General features: G+C 49.1%; 1 protein-coding gene across 6 annotated transcripts in view; it reads right to left on the bottom strand.

Moving 5' to 3' along the window:
• Positions 1–35: 35 nt before the first annotated feature.
• Positions 36–11,323, bottom strand: part of CCND3 (cyclin D3) — a 121,416-nt gene continuing 110,128 nt past the window's right edge. For 3 of the 6 annotated variants that reach the window (XM_020979745.2, XM_020979746.2, XM_078155365.1), the window contains 4 exons: positions 7,012–7,227; positions 2,833–2,992; positions 2,262–2,398; positions 36–1,218 (listed from right to left, as the gene is read on the bottom strand). In XM_020979745.2, the coding sequence (XP_020835404.1) occupies positions 1,051–1,218; positions 2,262–2,398; positions 2,833–2,992; positions 7,012–7,182 (636 nt within the window). In that variant the 5' untranslated portion in view covers positions 7,183–7,227 and the 3' untranslated portion in view covers positions 36–1,050. Of the gene's footprint in view, positions 1,219–2,261; positions 2,399–2,832; positions 2,993–7,011; positions 7,228–7,432; positions 7,656–8,203; positions 8,588–11,323 lie in introns of those variants that run through there. The other 3 variants (XM_020979744.2, XM_020979747.2, XM_078155366.1) reach the window with 3 other exon arrangements.

The raw sequence follows: 11,323 nt of genomic DNA, 5'->3' as shown, positions 1-11,323 counted from the left end.
AACATCCCCCAGTTCATGAAAGACCTGAAGCTTGGTGTGATCCAGAATCTTTATTCAGGTAGCTTGAAGACCCTGGGATGTCCCTGCTGGACCAGAGTTGTGGCCCCAGGGACACCTGTGCAGAGAACAGGGTCTGCCTTCCTCTCCTGGGAGAGGCTTTGTTACCCCTAGAGTCCATTCATCTTTTCCACACCTCAAAGAGCAGGGCTAGAGGAAAATGGATTTGCAGCCCCTCTCTTCCCCGCCCCCCTTCCCCCCCCAGGCTGTAGCAGCATCTTTGGCACTAAGTCTTTCCAGCCAAATGCGGGGGATGGGATGGGAGGAAGGAAGGTGGGGGGAGGCACGTCGACAAAAAGGATCACTTTCTAGAGGGCAGAGGAAGGCTCCCCCTCCCCTCCTACGTTGTACTCTGAGCACTGTGTTGCACCTTGTCATAATAAATTAATCCATGGAGCCTTCCCCCCACCCCCCCATTCCTGACTTGACATCAGGATGTACACCTGGCAAGCTGAGTAGGAAGCAATTCAAGGAGGAATCAGGCTGCAGGTCCCCAAGAATGAGGCCTGAGCCTTTCTCTTCCCCAGGGCTGGCTTTATGCTATACCAAAAGATTCCAGGGAGGATCCCCACCCCCAGCCAGAATTTTTTCCTCCAAGCACTTGGCAGGCTTGGAATTAAGTCTTCAAGTCTAAATGCAAATACCCCTGGTGTGGTTAAGGGGAAAAGGTAATGCCTTTGGGGAAGGGAAGAGCCAACTAAACAATTCTGCCTTGGTCTGATCAAACTACTGACAGAGAAACTGGCAAAAATAAAATGAGAAGGAAGAGCTTAGCTAGCTCCCTATCTCACCAACTAGGCAGGCCCACACATGGGGCAGAATCTGCCCCCTCTCAAACTCTGGCTCAACAGGAGCCATGGTTCCCTGGGCCCAGACATCCAGCTGATGGTAAAGGTGATTGTCTGAGCAGAGGCTGGGCTGGGCTGACCATCTTTGCTGTTCCTTCCTCCCTCGTGTGGCCCATGAGAAGGGATGGGGAAGACAGGGGAGGAGTTACAAGTGAACGGCTGTAACTTCTGTTGGGGTACTGGTCTGACTAGGCTCTTGGTTTCCAGAATATTCTGGAGCTTTAGGGACTGTGACTGCTGTGTCTTGGGCAGCCTCCCGCAGGCTTTCCCGTAAAGCGGCTTCAATCTGCTCCTGGCATGCACGCAGGCAATCCTGGGGTTAGAACAAAGAGAAAGAGAACAGTTAAAAAGGGCAAAGGGAGGTAAACAGAGAGGGGTACAAGGGAGCTCTGAAGGGGAAAGAAGGTCACTTCCAGCCTTCTCTTATGTGTTCCCATTTGCTTTGGCTGGTGGAGGGGTGAGCTTTGAAGAATTATGGTATAGTGGATGATAATAACTGACACGTAGCAATTTATCATTTGCAAAATACTTTTTGAGTGTTTTTCAAATGTGAGCCATACAACAACCTTTTGGGTTTGGTCCTGTGGATATATCCCCATTGTACAGATGAGTAGACTGAGGCTTACAGTGTTTAAATGACTTACCTATAGTGACAGCTAGTAAAAGTCAGAAGGAGGATTTGAAACCCAGTAATCCTGACTGCAAGTCCAGACATAGGTTTGTAACCCAGCTCAGCCACTTACCAGCTATGTAACCATTTCCAAGTCACCTAACTTCTCAGCCTCAGTTTCTTTATCTCTAAAATGGGAATAACAACATCTACCCTGAAGGGTTGTTTTAAGGCTCAAAGGAAATAATGTGTACAAAGCATGCTACATAAATGCCAGTTGCTATTATCATTATTATTATTATTATTACCACATTTGAAAGGGAGGGGATGGGTAGGAGGGGAAACAAGGCAGGCTCAGGCCACAGCCCATCCCCGGGAATCTGCCATCGATTCTCAGAAACTGACAAGAGGATGTGGCAAGCAATGGTGCTGTATTCTCCTCCCTTCACCACAGTCCCTGGCAAGGAGGGGAGATAATAGAGAGAGGGCCTTTTACGCTTAGAAGTGGGCCACTTGGGGTGTGTTTGTTTTTTCTCCCCCCAAGACAGAGCAAGAGATTTGAAGCTTCAAACCCTCCCTGGGAAACGGAGATGGAAGTTATTTATTCAGCCATAGCAGAGTCAGAGACCCTGGCTATTTGAAAGGCATCTCCCCCTGCAGGCTGCTCTAAGAACACCACCTCCAGAGCTAGTCTGATGTGGGGAATCACTGAACTACAGACCCCACCTCTGTTGCCTGGCACTCACCACGTCAGTGCCTGTGATCCCTGCCAGCAGCTCTGTCAGCTCATCGGAAGACAAGGGGCAGGCAGCCAGGCCCTGCACGGCAGCTCCAATGCTGCCAGTTGCGATCATGGAGGGTGGATACATAGCAAAAGTATAATCTAGAAAGAGATTGAGAGTGGGGGTTATTTGTGGGGAATGAGGGATCTAGGAGGTCACAGCAACCCCCAGAAAGCAAATACTCTCCTGCCTCATGGAAATAAGAGAATAGGGTGAAACTAAAGCAAGAAAACTTTGGGGATGGCCAGAGGGGAACTATTTGGCAATATCAAACACTTGTAAGAGAGGAAGACTGTGGGCTCTTTCCCTAGAGATAATCAGACTCAGGCACTCATCGGACAATGTAGCATTTTTTGTAAGAGAAAAACAGCCCTCTCTAGCGGTAGGGTTAGAGATGGGATGATATGAGGTGCAGATGGAGCATCTAGTCCTAACAGAAAAATTCTGGAGTCTGCCTTCCCCACCACATCTACTTCAATCCCAGCTGGTACAGACAACAAGGCCAAGGTACAGGAGAAGGGAAAGGGGGTCTTACCTGTGGCACAGAGGGCCAAAAAGGTCTGGGCATGCTTCTTGACCAATGCCCGTCGGTCCAGGGGCACTGGAAGCCGGTGCAGAATCAGTGCCAGGAAGTCGTGAGCAATCACAGCAGCTAGGTCCCACTTGAGCCTCCCTAGGACAATCACTTCCCAGTCCTAGGAGCAGTCAGGGAAGAGGGCAGATAAGACTTAGTGACTGGGATTGAATGAGATGGCATAACCTAATCCTTGACTAGGCCGAGAGATCAAGGCATTCTATCTAGGGAGAGCCTGGGGATTGTGGGCAAACTGGGAAGCAGATGCATATTGGAATGCTGAAGTATTCTCTCTCAGGGTGGGAATAATTCAGGCATGCCCTGCTTCTTTTCTGAGCTTCAAGGCACTTCTCCAACTTATGGAAAATACTGTCTCATACCACTGTTAAGTGTAGCCACTTCTGGAATGGAGCAGAGCCCTGTACATCTCAGATGAGGTACTAGGACAGGCTTTGTGGGGGAATAAGACATTGTCAGAGCATGTCAGAGATCTTCACAACTTCAAGAGAGTGTGGAGTTAGGGACCTGGTCAGACAGGGTAGAAGGAGGCAGAGAACTTATTCCCTTCCCTCAGCTCCAAAGACACTGAAGAAATGAGACATTGCTCAGGTCAGCTCAAGACAGCCCCAAAGCCACCCCTCCCATGACACAGCAACCCAGCTACCCCCTGAGGTTCCTCAAAGGAGCAGTTGCCCAACCCAACTCACATCCCCATAGTGGGGTTTGAGGGTCAGGGGTCAGGGAGGGGCAAAGGGGTGACAAGGACCCCCATGGCAACTGTGGGAGCCCAAGGGAAATAGGACCTAGTGCTTTCAGAAACAGTAAATCTAACCCAGCATGCGCAGAGAAGGAGGTGGGCACCACCCATCCATCACAGCCAGAGGGCAGAGCAGCTCTAGGCAGAAATGACACCAGGTGAGGAAGCAGAAAGCTCTCCTGTTACCAAGTGTGCCAACTTGCTATGAGGGATACAGACCATGGGTATTTGAGAGGGCTGTGGGGAATTTGCATTGGAGGTTTCTGTCAAAGACAGTCCCTTCAACCAAGACACCTTTAGTCAGGACACTCCCATCTGCCCTCCCCTCCCCAATCCTCTTGTCTTGTGTTCCCAGCCCTGGCCCCATTTCCGAATTGCACACGAGGATTTCTTCACCATTTTTATCTCAGGAAGAAACTTAGGGGTTTGACCCCTTACTGAAACAGAAATGGCAATTCTCCCCACACACACACACAACACACACACACACACACACACCCTCAAGCCCCCACCCTCTCCAGGCCTCTTCCTCCTGGCAGCTAGCCACAGCTCACGGATTCCCTAACTCAGCCTAGAATTCGCCTCACTCTGTCCCCACCCCACCACAGCACCAAGCCAAGACCTTCCTGGCTTACAATGAATCAAGCCAAAAGCTGCTCTCTGGCCCCCACAAAGAAATGCTGGCCTGAGGCTTAGGACTCTATTCCCCTATGTGAAAATCAAGAGAGAACTAGAAATATTCCTGAGGATTGGAAAGGGCAGCTATCTAATGCCCTTTCAGAAGTGCTTAGAAGTGGAATCCCCCAATCACTCCCAAAGCAGCTGAGAGCTCCTGAAAAAAACCTTCACTTTTAGGGCAGTATGGTATAATGAGAAAAGCACTGTCCTGGCCCACCTCAGCCAACTCCACCCTTGACTTACCTGGAGAACTTTCAGCAAGTCCTTCACCTCCCTAGCTCTCAAATATCCTTATCTACTAAAGGAAGAGATTGATTCACATAACCTTTCCAACTCTGACATTCTCCGAGTTTAGGCTAGGCTTTCAGAGATAATTTTAGCATGACTCTTCTCCCCTACTCAGGAAGACGGGTATGAGTGGGGAATATTTTTGTCTCTTCTGACAAATTTATGACCTCATCCTAATTTCCTGTATCCTGCTTACCCTTACCCAAATAAAATTATACATGTGTGCATGCATATATATGTGTTATACATATGTGTATGTGTGTATGTATGTGCATGTGTGTGTGTGTGTGTGTGTGTGTGTATACTTTGTAAGCTTCAGGCACTATATAAATATTAGTTATTATTTTCATTACTACCCAGAATGGTGAAGCAGAAAAAGTAGTGGACGCCAAGGAGTTGGGAGACTTTAGCTCAAACCTTAGTTCTGACACTAGCTATATGAAGGGCATGTCACATCCCCTGGCTGAGTCTCAGTTTCATCATCTGTAAAATGAGGAAACAGTATTCACATTACCTGCTTTGCCAACATTAAAGCCCTATATCAGTGTGGCTTGTTATCTCTATCTTCAAGCCGACAATCTCCAAAGACCTCAACAAAATAAGCAGCTCCTCCACCCTCACAGCACCTTGAAAACCAATCTGTTCCAGGACAGAAGTGGCTCCCAAAAAACTCAAGACTCACATCCCAAAGGGCCATTTGGTCCTCTTTCTTTCCCCAATTCCACCCCAATTTCCTCTTTCTGTCTTGGAAATCTGGCCCAAGAAGAGAAAGCCAGCTCTGCCCTACCATTCACTAAGGCCAAATTACTCTCCTTTAGCCAGTCCTCGGGCACTCAGGGTCAAACCGTGAGGTCCCTTTGCCAATCCACCTAGTCAGCTCAAACACTTTGAAGCATTAGTGGCATAGTAGGCACTTATATGGACTTCCCCTATACAGACCCTGGGAACTTGAGCCAGGGTCAGGATAAAAGGCAGCAGACCAGCTCTGGAGGGGGTCATACACAAATCTTCCCCTCCCCCCCTTCCTCAATTTGCCCCTATTTTGCACTAACCACAAGAGTTGAATGACTCCATCCAGATCCAAAAGGACTAGCACTCTCCATTCTCACCTTTCCTGGGGATCTAGAGAAATATAGGGCTCTCTCTTCTTCCCCCTCACATTTCAGTCCTCACCCTCCCCCAAGCCAAGAGAAGAGAGAATCATAACAGTCCCACACAGTTCCCAGCAAGAGGCCAGGGAGCCGCATCCTGAAATACAGAGGTAGCAGAACTCTCCCCACCAAGTTATGAAAGACCAGTGGTCAGAAAGGGAGGGGCAGCCAGAAGGGGAGCATCATTATCACATCGGAAGCAGCTGCAGCCCTCCTCCCAGGCTACCCTGCTCTTACCTTAGGCAATGGGGTAGATTTTTTTTTTCTATTTAGCCCTAGACCAGCTCTGCAGGGGACAGAGTCCCTAAGGTGTATGGGTGAGAGGAAGTGGAGAATGAAGGCCGGGGCTGGAATTGTCTTCCTGGCTTAGAAAGAGAAGAAATGAAGCACCTCAGGCCTTGATTAGTACTGTCCCCACTTCCAGATTCTGACTTTAATCCTGAAGTTTTTCTTTTCTCTAACAAGGTCAAATCTAAATTATGACAACACTAAATCCTACCTTGGCAAGTACAAGTCACCAACAAGTCACTATCCCTACTGGATTGAACTGGTCTCACTAAAGGACAGAGGGGGGGGGAGGAGGGCTTGAAAGAAGGAGGAAGCAGGAGTACTAATAACAACTCCAAATTTCTTTACCACTTTAAGGTTTACCAAAAAACAAAAGGAAACAAACAAAAAAAAGACTTCCTACAATCCTGTGAGGTTGGTCAATATAAATACTCAGTGTCTTCATTTTACAAATAAGGAAACTGAGGCTCAGAGTGGTTAAATGATTTGTCTGCCCATAGTCTCACAGTGTTAAACTAGATCCAAGTCTCCTGATTTAAGTCCCTGCAAATTCTCTGGCAAAAAAACTCCCTTTTACTATACAGACAAGGAGAGATTCAGAAGACCATTACTAGCCAAGAAAAGACAACACCTGAAATACCTTTCTGGCTCTGAAAAAGAACCAAGAAGCAACAACCTGTTGGAATAATCCCACAGAAGGAAGAGTTCAGTGGGATGGCTGATGTTGGTGCTGGGGGGTTACCCTGTCTACTGCCTACTGTCCCTGTAGATTGATTCACCCCAGATCCTCTCAGCCAGTAAAGAACATGACCACAACCATGTTCTTTCTCAGGACAGGTCATAGCAAAGACTTTTGTCAGTCATACAATTTTCCCCTCCAAACTGCTCATATGTGTAAAGGAGGGAATTGGGAGGAAGATGAACAGAATAAGTATAGCTATGGGGGGGGAGGGCAGTAGAGGTGCCTATGCATGTTACCCGGAGCTGGTGGGGTGTGACAGAGTGGTCAGTGTAGATACATAGCTTCTCCATGGTCAATGGTGTGGTCTCCCGGAGTTTGGAGGCCAACAGCATGCACACTGCACCCAAAAGCTGCAGGTGGCACTTGCGGGTTGGGACACAGGACAGGTAGCGGTCCAGGTAGTTCATCGCCAGGGGGAAGACCTCCTCCTCACATCGCTGCTCCTCACACACCTTGGGGAGAGGGGACAGTGACTGTTGGGCAGGAAGGAAAGGGGTGGGGACTTCAGGGCTCGAGAGGTAAGGAAAGGGGCTGGAGAACCCGAGAGGACTAGCGGAGAAAATGAAAAAAGGTGACCAAAAGAACCGATGGGAGAGGAGGCTGCACCCTTTCCCAAATCGGGCCCCCTTCTTCCCCATTCCCCCAGGAGTCCCTCACTTCCTCAGCGTTGCCTACTCTCTCCTTTCCCTGTGGGTGCAGGTCTGAGGGGCCCCTCCTTTAGCCTGTGTGAATCTGGACCTTGCCCCCGAGAGAGCAGCTGGATGACTCCGGTGTGACTCCACATCGAGCCTTTTTCCTTCCCCCTGTCCCGGGCCCCCTGACGGGGGGGGGGGAGCAGAGCGCGCGGCGGAAGAGGCACCCGCGATGGCGGGAGAATGGGGACCCGCCCCCCCCTCCACACACCCACCCGGGGAAGGGAGGAGACACTCCTGCCCCCTCCTCCCGCACTTTTCATTTCCCTGTCTGCCGGAACCGCCCCCCACCCCCACCCCGCAACCAGGGACAGGAACCGGCCCTGGGATTTGGGGGGAGGGCGGAGAGGAGCCCGAGGCGGCACAGCCAAGGGAATGGTTTCGGGACGGGGAAAGGTAGATACGGGGTGAAGTCGAAGACTCTATATTCCTTGCACCCCGACCACTCCTGGGGCGCAGCTGTCCTGGCTCCATGCGGATAAGCAGGGTCATGGAGTGAAATAACTTGGAAGCTGAAGGGGTTGGGGATGGTGGAAGAGGGCAATAAGGAGCTGGGTGAGCACGATGCCAGGGTCAGAGGGCCAGGATACAGGGGTCAAGGGGTCTGCTGGCCGGGCACTCTGGTTTGCTGCGGTCAGGGTAGTCCGAAGTATTCAGACCGCCCAGGTATCCGGAGCATGGACAAGGGAGAGGGCAAAGGGGAAAGGGGGATCGGGGGGTCCTGGTCGGTCGGTACCTCCAGCATCCAGTATGCCAGCATCTTCCGCATGTGAGGCTTGAGCTCCCTCTGCACGCACTGAAAGTAGGAGGCGCGGGGAACGTAGCGCTCCTCTAGGCGGAGCAAGCTCTGCAGGACGCGCTGGTCCCCAAGTAGCCGAGGGTCCGGCCCGGCCCGGGGCGTCCGCCGAGCCCCCTCAGAGCACAGCAGTTCCATTACTGAGTGACGGAGGGGCACGGCGGGAAGCCGAGGACCGGGGCCGGAGAGCAGATGTGGGGCCGAGGAAAATGTGGCGCGGAGCTGGGGAAGGCGCGGGGCGGCGGGTCTGGCGCTGGCACGGCAGAGCCGCAGCCCCAGCCCGCCCGCCCGGCTTCCCTGACAGGCGCCCCGCCCCTCGCTACGATGTAGCAACCGGTGGAACGCTCCGACGTTGCAACGTTCCAAGGGGGGCGGAGCTCATAGAAGGGGCGCCCGGGAGCCCGGCGGAAAAGGGGAGCACGCAGCTCGCCCGCGCTGTCACGGTGGCGGTGGTGGCGGGTGCAACAGGCAGGCTCGCACGCCTGCTCTCCCGGCTCTCAGGAGCCTGAGCAGCGAGTACATATAGAGGAGTTGGAGATGGGAATGAAAAGTAATGGGCCTCTTTTCAATCGACTGGGCCTTTCTGTTAAGCAAGTTTTTGCCCCGTGTCATCATGGAAATCCTGAGTTCTTCCATTAAGGCCTTTCTCCAAATTGCTATTCATTTGGGTAGTCATTCATTCAACAAGGGTGTATTAAGGACCTACTTACACTGTGTATGTGGTGGGGTGACGGGTCAAAAGAGATAAATATAATACACTGATCAATACCTGTCATTCCTCCACCTTGTCATCATTTGAATCATCTGACCCTGGAGTGTCCCTCAAAGTAGGATCTCACAGGTTCTGAATTTCTCCGTACAGAACTGAGGTAACCCATCTAAGTTCTAATTTGTGAAAAGTCATGTCTAAGTTGTAATGCCCCAAATATGGGGGTCCCACTTTGCCCTGGCTCCTTAGACTTAAGGTCATGGGGGGGAAGGGTCATTAGGATAATAACCTCTTAAATAAGAGCTAAATTCTAATCATGGGGTTATCTTTTTTTGCGTCCTGGACCACTTTGGCAGTCCAGTAATGCCTATGGTGACCCCTTCTGAGGATAATTTTTAAATGCATGAAATACTATACAGATAACAGATTAAATACTTATCAAAACAAAAAAAAAAGTTCATGGACCCCAAGTTAAGAACCCCAGCAGATGATAATTTTATCTTTCCTTCGATGGGGAAGATTGCCAGGGAGAAGGGGGAGGGGGGAGGACGACTTGCCTCAGCATTCCAGAAGCACTTGTCTCTAGAATTTCCTAGAAATCCCCTAGTTTCTAACTTGGGTCCTGTCTCTTCTCCAAAGTTGTGCAGAAGGACCCAATCTTTGTAAGGTAGTGTGAAGTCGCTGAAGGGTGATTTATTGAAGTAATCAGCTGCCCTTCCTTTCCAAAAAGGAATGGATCATAGCCAAAGTTGTACATAAGAAAGAATGCCAACCAGACACTAGAAGTAGTGAGGAAGAAAGACTACCTATAATCTTTTTTCCTGCCAACATTTAAGGATAGAAGAATGTTACTGATTTCCTTATTGCCCCCTCCTCCCCAATATATCACAATTCTGGCCCCAGGCCTGAGCTCAGGCCGTTCCCTTCCACCTAAAATCACCCTTCCCCCTAAAATCACCCTTCCCCCTCCTCTTTGCTTATCTGAGCCCTGCCCATAGTTTAAGGCCCAATTGGAGCCTCACCTCCTCACCCGAGTCTACAGGGATCTCTCCCTTTCTGCAGCAAATTTTATGTACAACCACTGGACATATCACAGCTTTAATTTCTCCAAATATATCTTCCCCAACAACACTGTAAGCTACTTAAGGGCTTTTTAATTTTTGTTGTACAGTATTCTGATTCTTGGAAAACTGGAAATTCAAATAAAGTTGTATTGTAAGTTAGAACACCCCATTCCTCATCTTTCTGAATAAAGAGATTTTTGAGGAATGACACGTAATTAAGCTTTTGCATATGCATAGAATTTGAAATTTCAAAGGGACTTTCACAGTTTACATTATTTGGTATGCTAGCTCTAAGAAGGCCCCTTGTGGCTACGGGGCAATTCTATTATTCCCTGATTTTCCCTTTATCACACTCTCCACCACAACTATTCCAAATCTTTCCTAGGTCTTCAAACCCAAGGTTCCTAAGTAACTCCAGGGTCCTCAACCCTTCCCCTCTACCCTATGCTTTTTCATCCTCCAATTTTCTCTTCTCTGAGAAAAGTAGGCCTTTTCCTTCCAAAGGCAACTCTCCACTTAACTCCTGAAATCTCCTCTCATCTCGTCTGAGAGTTTGCTCACACTATCTCTCTCCGTTTCTGTCTCTGTCTCTCTGTCTCTCTGTCTTTTCTCTCTCTGTCTCTGACCCCATGACAATCTCCCCTAATCCAGAAATTCTTTCCCAGATGCCTACAAATATGCCCAATCTCCCCCATCTAAAAACAAAACAAAACCAAAAAAAAAAAAAAACCCTTTCACCTGACTGCCATCCCTTCACACTACAGGCTTTTCTCTTTCACCCTTTCACAGCTGAATTCTTAGGTAATCTACACTCCCTGTGTCAATTTCCTCACTTTTCATTCATTTCTCAATACCTTCCAAATATTATTTCTGACTTTGCCACTTGATTGAAACTACCTTCTCCCAAGGTATTCTCTTAACTGTTCAATCCATTTTCTTGGGCTTCATTCTGTTACCTAGGTATGTAATAAATCCTTCCTCCTTTATTGAATGACCATTTAATCAATGAAAAAGGATTTATTAAGCAACTCTCTAACAGCTACTGTACTATTCTTTCTTCCTCCTAGTTCTCTTCCTACTTGTTTGACTATTCCTTCTCAGCTTCTTTTGCTGATTCATCATCTCATTCCAGAGTGCACATTCCCCAGCTTCTGTCTGTTTTCTCTATATTTTCTATCTTGGGGATTTCATCAACTCCCATGTATTCAATTATCACCTCTGCAAATGTATATAACCACCCCTAATCTTTCTTCTGAACTCTAGTCCCACATTACCAATTTCCTTAAT

Source organism: Phascolarctos cinereus, unplaced genomic scaffold (genome assembly GCF_003287225.1).
Source record: "Phascolarctos cinereus isolate Bilbo 61053 unplaced genomic scaffold, phaCin_HiC Scaffold_5;HRSCAF=322, whole genome shotgun sequence".
In the NCBI taxonomy this organism is placed as follows: Eukaryota; Metazoa; Chordata; class Mammalia; order Diprotodontia; family Phascolarctidae; genus Phascolarctos; species Phascolarctos cinereus.
Note: the sequence above shows the minus strand (reverse complement) of the source record. Positions and strands in the feature narration are given on the sequence as shown.